The sequence below is a fragment of the Brassica napus genome, chromosome A5, assembly GCF_020379485.1.
Source record: "Brassica napus cultivar Da-Ae chromosome A5, Da-Ae, whole genome shotgun sequence".
NCBI lineage: Eukaryota > Viridiplantae > Streptophyta > Magnoliopsida > Brassicales > Brassicaceae > Brassica > Brassica napus.
This window is the reverse complement of record NC_063438.1, coordinates 20,403,207-20,411,350: the sequence shown is the minus strand read 5'-3', so window position 1 is coordinate 20,411,350 and position 8,144 is coordinate 20,403,207. Positions and strand designations below refer to the sequence as shown.

The 8,144-nt window shown below is 41.5% G+C and overlaps 1 protein-coding gene across 3 annotated transcripts; it reads left to right on the top strand.

The window, feature by feature from the left end:
- LOC106421843 (zinc finger CCCH domain-containing protein 55-like) lies at nt 1-3,057 on the top strand. 3 transcript variants are annotated; one of them, XM_013862682.3, is made up of 8 exons: nt 1-916; nt 1,253-1,429; nt 1,527-1,706; nt 1,785-1,888; nt 1,986-2,219; nt 2,313-2,382; nt 2,486-2,649; nt 2,793-3,057. In XM_013862682.3, exons 1-7 carry the CDS (start codon nt 108-110, stop codon nt 2,634-2,636), a joined length of 1,725 nt encoding a protein of 574 aa, XP_013718136.2. In that variant the 5' UTR covers nt 1-107; the 3' UTR covers nt 2,637-2,649; nt 2,793-3,057. The 3 variants fall into 3 exon arrangements, with proteins under 3 accessions (XP_013718136.2, XP_013718134.2, XP_013718132.2); XM_013862680.3 differs by having other exon boundaries at nt 2-916; nt 1,782-1,888; nt 2,489-2,649; XM_013862678.3 differs by having other exon boundaries at nt 2-916; nt 1,782-1,888.
- The last annotated feature ends 5,087 nt before the right edge of the window (nt 3,058-8,144 follow it).

Below are 8,144 nucleotides of genomic sequence, written 5' to 3'. Positions count from 1 at the left end.
CAAGTACTAAAGAACCCACTCACACAAAAAAAAAAACATAATAGCCTCTTCTCCTTCCTCCTCCTCTCAATCTCTCACAGTAAAAGAAACGATTTTTAATATCGCGAATGGATCCTGGAGATCCCACTTCCATACTCTTCACAAAGATCCGAACTCTAGAACCGGACTTGGCCTCCAAAATCATAGGCTACTTGCTCTTACAGGACTTGGGCAAGAGAGACTTGATGCGTCTCGCTCTTGGACCCGACACTCTCTTGCAGTCCGTTTGTCTCAAGGCTAAATCCGCTTTGGGTCTCTCGAACGGATCTTCTTCTTCTTCTTCTGGCACGACGCCGCCGTTGTTGAACCCTATCTCGAGACCCATTAACATCCACCGCCATTCTCCGTTTATGGAGTTCTCGAGGAGCCCTTCCTTGAACAACACTCCTGGGAGTAGCAACCCTAACGTGGGTTCGAGTCCGTTTCAAGCAAGTTCCTCTCTTTTCGCTTCAGATGGTGGTGGTGACGATTTAGTCGATGAGGGGCAACTCGGTAACTACTTGTCCTTCCTCAACGAGTCTTCTTCTAAGAACAACAACAACAACGACGAAACCACGGATCTGTTCGGGTTCTCCGGTGATAATGACGATGCCCATTTGCACAAGAGGAGTTTCTCTGCGAGCGATGTTTGTTTCGGGTCAGAGGAACCCGGTTATGGCGGTTACTGTCGGTTTCCTGGTTTAGGAGATGATTTTGAGTCTCCTGGTGGTGGGTTTGGTTCTCCGGATTTCAGACAGCAAGAGGAGATAGCGAGGATGAAACTGGCTCAACGGCAGCGAATGGCCGCGGCGCAGTTCTTGGCGGCTAGTGGTGGCTCTCCAATGTCGTATGATAAAGGCATTAATTTTCTCTTGGGTTCGCGTAACGCTCATCATAGGTAATCATCATCAAATGGACCTCCTTTTTTTTGAAATAATAATGTTTATTTTCTAGACATGTTTGGTTGAATCATTAAAAAGTGCATTTATAATAACTTTACTGAATCATTAAGGTGCCTGACGATGCCAATAATTAACATTGTGGTCGTTGAAGTCTTTTACATATTGTTTTCTACTTTTGGTGTTACATTTACATGCTAATGTTTTTCTGAGTGTCTTGGTTTTGGTTTATTTGGTATCCTTCAGTAACTTGGACAAGTGCAAGAAGTCTTTGTATTACTTTGATGTTGTTGTGTAAATGTTTAGCTTTCTTTTGGTGGTGTTTGCTTTTGCAGATCAGGAGGAGCAGGACAGTTTGGGGATGAGGGTTACTGGTTTGGTAGTCCAGGGCGACATGAAAGAGATGAGTTTTTGGGGATGGGAGATAAATCAAACTCTGCATCTAAGCAGATTTACTTGACTTTTCCAGCTGACAGCTCCTTCACAGATGAAGATGTCTCCAACTACTTTGGGTATCTTTCAAAAACACAACTGCATCAAAAGCTGTTATGCGTTTGCATCATCTAAACTTTGGTTGATATTTACTTACGTTTGTTCTTTTTGTTGTAGCAATTTTGGACCAGTGCAGGATGTTAGGATTCCATACCAGCAGAAACGGATGTTTGGGTTCGTCACTTTTCTCCACTCTGAGACTGTGAGAATCATATTGGCCAGAGGAAACCCACATTTCATCTGCGACTCACGCGTGCTTGTTAAACCCTACAAAGAGAAAGGAAGAATCCTTGAAAAGTATGTTGAAACCACCTAACACGCCTAGTCTTGTTTTTATCTCTTCTCTTATGGTACCTTTTTGTCAAATAATAGTAGGAGGCAGCAGCAACAACTGATGCAGCAGATGGAGAGAGGGAACTTTTCTCCGGGTTCAAGTCCATCTGGAATGGACGCAAGGGATCTCTTTGATTGCCACTTCGGTTAGTTGCATGGCTTTCCTCTCCTTTGATTCTTCTCTTATGTGGTGGATATGGTTTCATCAGAGCGCTCAGTCTCGTGTTTTGTTTGCTCCACCAGGACCGAGGATGTTTTCTAGCACACAAGAGATGATGAGGAGAAAAGCTGAGCAAGCTGAGTTACAACAAGCATTAGAATTCCAGAGGAGAAGACTTGTCAATCTCCAGTTGCCCGACTTGGATAGCGAGTCGTTCCACCATCACCAGCGCAGTCTTTCTATTGGCTCCCCTCTTCATTACCCCTCCCGCGTCAATCAAAGCATGCTCTTTCGATCTGAAAACGCCGGTGAAGAAGGTTTATTCTTATCTCTCCTGCAATGGAACTTGGCTTTACATATTAGCTTATTATATTCAGTTATTCACCACTTACCTTCTTCCCCTGATTCAGGACATTTTCATTCTGATTCTGAAAATAAAAACAGCCAAGAAGGTGGTTATGTTAATCATTTCAACACAGGGTATGCATAATCAGTTCTCATTACCTTTTGGACCTCTTAAGTCTTATCAGCTTTCACATTCAAAACTGGTTACATCAATGCTTTTATTCTCTCATTGGTGAAGAAGGCAAGAGACAAGTCTGGAGAACGCTCTGCCTGATTGCTTCTTTGCTTCCCCATCAAAGACCGGTGAAACCCAAGAACAGTCCGAGTCTGAGAATGAGAACTGTGCTACTGTGGAAAGTAAGCCAGCCTCAACACTTCAATCAGCTTAGCTTACCTATATTGGTATGTTAAAAATTCATCCTCCATTAAGCTGCACAATCATTATTAACCTGGTGTTAATTCTCTTCCTTCTAATAAGTCATACTCTGCAACTTTGAAGCTACTTTAATTAACTTTTGAGATGTTTTAATTTTCTTTGGTTGCAGAAAAGTAGAGACTGATAAAAAGCAGGAAGTAGAAGAACTTTGTCTATATGTAGAAGAAGCTAAAGTGGTGGAACAGAAAAGAAAGAGTAGAGAGTTAACGAGTTAGGATTTTTTACATATCTCTATTAAAAAAGGACGGCGGTTATGGAAATGCCAATATGCAATAGAATTACAACTAAGTACTAACCTCAGACAGTGCATTGATAGGCAGAAGAACAATACAGTTACTCAAACCTCAAGTTTTAAGTTTTTTTTCGTCTGTTCATTGATGATGATGATTATCTTACCTTTTTTACCGGGTCACAAGACCTGGTTCTCGACAAGGTTACTTCAGTTGTCTCAATATTTCATCGTTGTTTCGGTGTTATTCATTCTCTGAGTCTATCCTTTCTTCTCTAATACAACTCAACTTTCTAAATAGCCAAGTCAATAACTATACAAAATAATTATTATAGGGCTCTTCTCACCCAATCAAAAGTGGTTTTATTCTTGGTTAACAATGACATAAAAATGCAACTAGAAAGAGACTTATGCTCTCTCCCTCCTTGGTTATATCAAAGATTAGTAGTGTCCTGGGAGAGATGAGAATGCTTGGCTGGTGTTTCTTGAGATTCGGTCATGTATTATTGGTTCCTGTTGATAATGCTACGATTCAATACGCTTCTAAAGCCGTTATAATCTCCAATGTAACAAAAATCACAACACACCTGTGCCTGAAGAATGTCAATTTTTGATCCAGTGATGGTTGTTTCATAAATGAAGAATACGTATTCTTCCATCAATTCTTTAAAATCAGTACTACTAACGTAAAGCTAACTGTAGAAATATGTCATCCCATCTTCTAAGTCTCTCAGCCAAGGAGAAGGTTTACTCCAGCTAATGTGGTCTTATGAAAGGCACGTGAGATGGGCATGCTTTGGCTAAGTTCAAGTGGAGGTTAGGAGAGTAATTAACCACATGAGCTGAAGATATTTTCTGAGCTTCATCAAGTTCATCGTCATCTTCACGAGGCGGAAGTTACGACGACGAGAGACGTCGGTAACAGAAACAGAGAAGAGAAAGAGCTCGAGACGAAGAGCTTGAAACGGAGAGTAAGATAGCTCGTGAGTGAGAGAGAGCTAGTGAGAGAAGGAGATTCTCTTTATATCTAGGCTGAGCCTCTTGTTTCTTCTTCCTAGATCATACTCTTATCTCTTGGTGATTGTAACAGAGATAGAGAGGAAGAAGATCTCTTGTGATTGTACTCTTCTCATTTCATCTATTGGAAAGGTTGAGAGACCTAATTCTCTCTCCGGTGAGTATAGCGGCTTCTCCACATCAGAGGAGTGCGGTGAACACCGGGTTACCAAAACTCTTGTGTCGTTTACTTTCTCGCTTGATTCGTTTCCACACTGTGATTGAGTTTGTTTGCGATTGGATTGCGATTTGAGTTACATTGTAGCTTGCAGGAAACCGATAGAATCCTCAACAAGTGGTATCAGAGCGCTGGTTATAGCGATTCAAGGATTCATCGGTAACGAAGCTTGATCGATTTTGAAGAAGAAGAATCAGAGTTTCTGTAGTCTCGAGATCGCATCGCTCTCATATCAAGTGTGGCGAATCAGAGCTGATGTCGTTCATTATGCAGCGTCAGCGTCAAAGGAAGAAGAAAGTGACGTTTGCTTGTGGTAGACGAAGACGACGTTGGAAGCGGAGGAAAGAACATTCACAGGGGAAGATCCAATCGGATCTGTTGGTTTCTGGTTTGTGAAACCATGTGCAGAAGCAAGGTTATCTATGTTGAGACTAGAGTCATAGTCTAGTGTGAGATTATGATGGAGAGACTCGTAAGCGATGTTGCGTTGTTCACAAGAAAGGGAAGATCCATAAAGACTGAATCAAGAACGAGTTACAAAAGTGAGAGAGAGTAGTCAGAGGAAGGAGAAAGCAAGTACAAGATAGAGAGATCAAGTAAAAGATCATAGCTCTTGAGTCACCATTGCTTTCTCATGTTCCAGCTGCGTGCCTTCGTCTTATCGGAGGATCTGAAGGCTGAGAGTTCGTCGTCTTCTTCGTAGCTGCTGATATACTCTTCTCCGGTGATATCTCGTGTTGGAGATTGATTCAGGTTAAGCCAAGTTAGGCTAAAGAAGCTTGAGTCAAATCAAGGTCATCAGTTTCTCAGGCTCAAATCTTGAAGACAAGGTGTTCTTGTTTCACTGCAGTCACAGAAAGAGGTTGTGATGGCTGGTAAATCATATTCTGCAAAGGTTAAAGGGGAACTGAAGCTTTCTGAATCACGAGTAGTGCATGTTATCTTTGCAAAGGGTGATCAAGGCTCTGGTCTGGTGTCAGATTGTGTATTGGTCAGCTCGTTTGTGGAAGAAATATGCAGTGTTGTTTCAGAAGATTGAGAAAATGGCAGTTGGAGGCACTTATGAATATCTGGTCTAGGGGACGCCTTAGAAGTTGATGTTGGTATGTGTTTCAATGGCTATTTGGGTGTTGATTAAAGGTTCCAGGATTCAAGTGAAAGGAAGTTGCAGAGAAGCATGACAGGTTTACTCAGTTGTGGAACAAGACAGATTCAGTATTTTGAAGCTTCAAGGTTGGTTCAGTTTTCAGAGGTTTTGAGTTGCTGGTCTGCAGGTTCAGTCTCAGGGGTAGAGGATCAGATTCTTGTGGATGTTGGGGAGCTCAGGTAGCAATGATCAGGGGTTATAAAAGGATCAGACTAGAGCTTGTAGCAACAAGGCTGGGTTTCTACTAAATGACTCAAGGGTGTTACTTTTGTATCTACTCTTCAGTGGCAGTAAAGTGATGTTACAGATGTGGTTCTGCGTGGGTTTCAGTCTCAGGATAGTAGTCAGGCTCACTGGGTGAAGTGAGATGGAAGCTTCTGGTTATAAGAAGAAAGGCAGCAGAGTCATCAAGTTAGTGATACAGAAACATGTTTTATCTTTAGGAAGAAGCAGCTTGAGCTAAGCTTTGGTGAGATGTTGTGAGTAATAGGAGCAAGCTCGGTGAAGAGGTCTTGTTGTCTTACTCAAAGGTGTTTCTGCAAAAGACGAAAGGTGATGAACTCTGGAGCAAGGCTGATTGAATATCAGTGATAAAGAAACTAGAACAGGGAGCAAGTTTCTTGTTTTGTGTTCCAAAGGAAAATAAAGCAAAGAGTTTATTTTGCTGTTTATGTTTCCTATTAGACAGAGATGTTACAAGTTCAAGTCTGCGGGATATGTCTCAGGTTATGGTAGCTCACGTTTCAGAAACTCAAGTCCAAGACAGGTTGAGGTTTCAGAGACAAGAAGGTGGAACATATGAGACAAGAGCAGATCGCATGGGTTCTGTTTTCTGATTAAAATTCAGAAAGGATGCAGATGTGATTGTATGTGACGACTGTAACAGGTTACAGCATACACAGGATGGTCAAAACACATTCAGTTTGGTGGTACAGAAATTGCTTTTGAAGGAGCAATGACACTGGTGGTTTCTCGGGTATTAAGTGACTGAGGTTAAATGGCTGAAAAAAAAAATGAAGATATTTGTCATAAGTTCTGACATGTATCTTGAAGCAAGAAGCCATGTATTCAGTCAGGCTCACAGAGCAGTTTAATGGATCAAGATTAAAGTGCAGGAAGGTTTTCAAGGCTGAGAAGGAATGATGTGAAGAGAAATTCAGTGAGGTCTGAGGGGTTCTGTTTCAGGTGGAGTCTTGCCTCTACAAGTGTTGTAGTGCACATCTTCAGATGTTTTTTGGCTTCAGGTGGAGCAGTGCTACTGGTTCAGACGAATTTCTCAAGTCTTCTCAGTGTATTGTTGGGTTAAAGTTCCTGCAAATAAGTTTGCAACAGCTTATGCAATTCATTCTGGTTTTGTGTGGTAGCAGGAAGGAAAAGAGAACCAAGTAGAGTGTGTACAAGAGAATGTGAAGTGTAGCGACATCAAGGCAGAATCAGAGAGAGAGAAACAGTTTCTGGGTGGAGCTATTTTCAGCAAAGAATCTTGTATCATCAGAGTTTTAAGCAGCAGTAAGTAAAGGTTTATGTTGGCTTTGCTGGAGAAGAAATCAAAGGTGTTTTGATCTCTGGTATAAGGTGAAGATTGATGAAGCATTAGTCTGAGTTTTTTGCATAAATCAGAATGTGGGCAGGCTCTGAAGTTAAAAGAAGATAAGGTTGCTGAAACATAAAAAGTTGCAGGTTCTGTGAATGTCTTGAGATGAAGTAGACTGAAGTGATCATGGTTATTTTCTCGTATGAGGATTGAGAAACAAGTTCTTGCTGAAGTTTTCTCAAAAAGTGTATCACTTCAAGAAGGTATAATGAGGCGTGTGAAGGTAGCATAAAGAGAGACATTTCAAGAAGCTTGCAACTGATTTGAAGTCTTAGAGAAGGCTGAAGCAGAAACATGTTTTCAAAATTGATTTCTGAGACAACCACTTGAGAAGTTATAAGTTGTCTGGTTGCATCAAAGAAAGTTGAAATCTTCTCAGTAAAGAACACTTGTGAGATTGAACAAGTGTGGAGCCTAAGTGTGAAGAACACTAGAGGAAGAGTTAGTGAGCCAAGAAGAGTCTTTGGTTCAGCTGTGAGAAGATTTACGATGCAAGTACCAAAAGTTTTGGTGGAGTTTACACACTGTTGAGAGTGTTGCAGGTCTGGTGCAGCAGGAGAAATCACATCATGAGCACGAAATTGATGTGAAAGAAGCTGTAAAAGAAAGTATCTCTTGAATATCTCAGGAACTTATGATGAGAGATATGGTTAAAGGGTACAAGGAGTGTTTCTGAGCTGCTGGTACTGTCTTAATTACTCAAGGAATTGGAAAGGGAACTAGGGTTGAAAGTACTCACAGCAAGGTGGAGCTTTGAGGCGTGATCTGTTGGAGTTTCAACAGCGGTTCAAGTTCAGGTTTCAAGGTTGAGTTGGCTAGACAGAAGGCTGGTTGAATCAGGGTTGATTCAGGGAGGAAACAAGTATGTTTCTGGTTTCTGCAAGAGATTTTCAGTAGTATTTTTGATTCTGATCTCAGGTGCTTTTGATGTGAATCAAATGGGTCTACAGAGAAATCAAGTTGCAGGGTCACAACGATTTGTTTGGACAGAGATTGAGCAGAGATTCTTTACATCGAAAGTCTTCTTAACCGGGTTGTGTTGAGCGGCGTGTTCTGTTGGCGACAGCAGCGGTGCAGGGTGGTGTTCAAGTCAGTGTGTTCATCAAGTGGTTGTGAGGAAAATCTCAGGTTAAGCAGTTGGTGTCTACTGTTTGTTGAGATTGGTTTCAAAGGTTTTGAATCAAGGAGCTTCTGGTTTGAGGCAAGTGATTCATGTTCCGCAAGTGATTCAAGTTCTTAAATAGTTTCAAGCTAGCA

Bases quoted from the DNA above. Each gene is read 5' to 3' on its own strand.
- LOC106421843 (XM_013862678.3), top strand. From the start codon at position 108: ATGGATCCTGGAGATCCCACTTCCATACTCTTCACAAAGATCCGAACT. The intron at 917-1,252 runs GTAATCATCATC...TTGCTTTTGCAG, and splicing joins TCGCGTAACGCTCATCATAG to ATCAGGAGGAGCAGGACAGT. The intron at 1,889-1,985 runs GTTAGTTGCATG...TTGCTCCACCAG, and splicing joins TCTCTTTGATTGCCACTTCG to GACCGAGGATGTTTTCTAGC.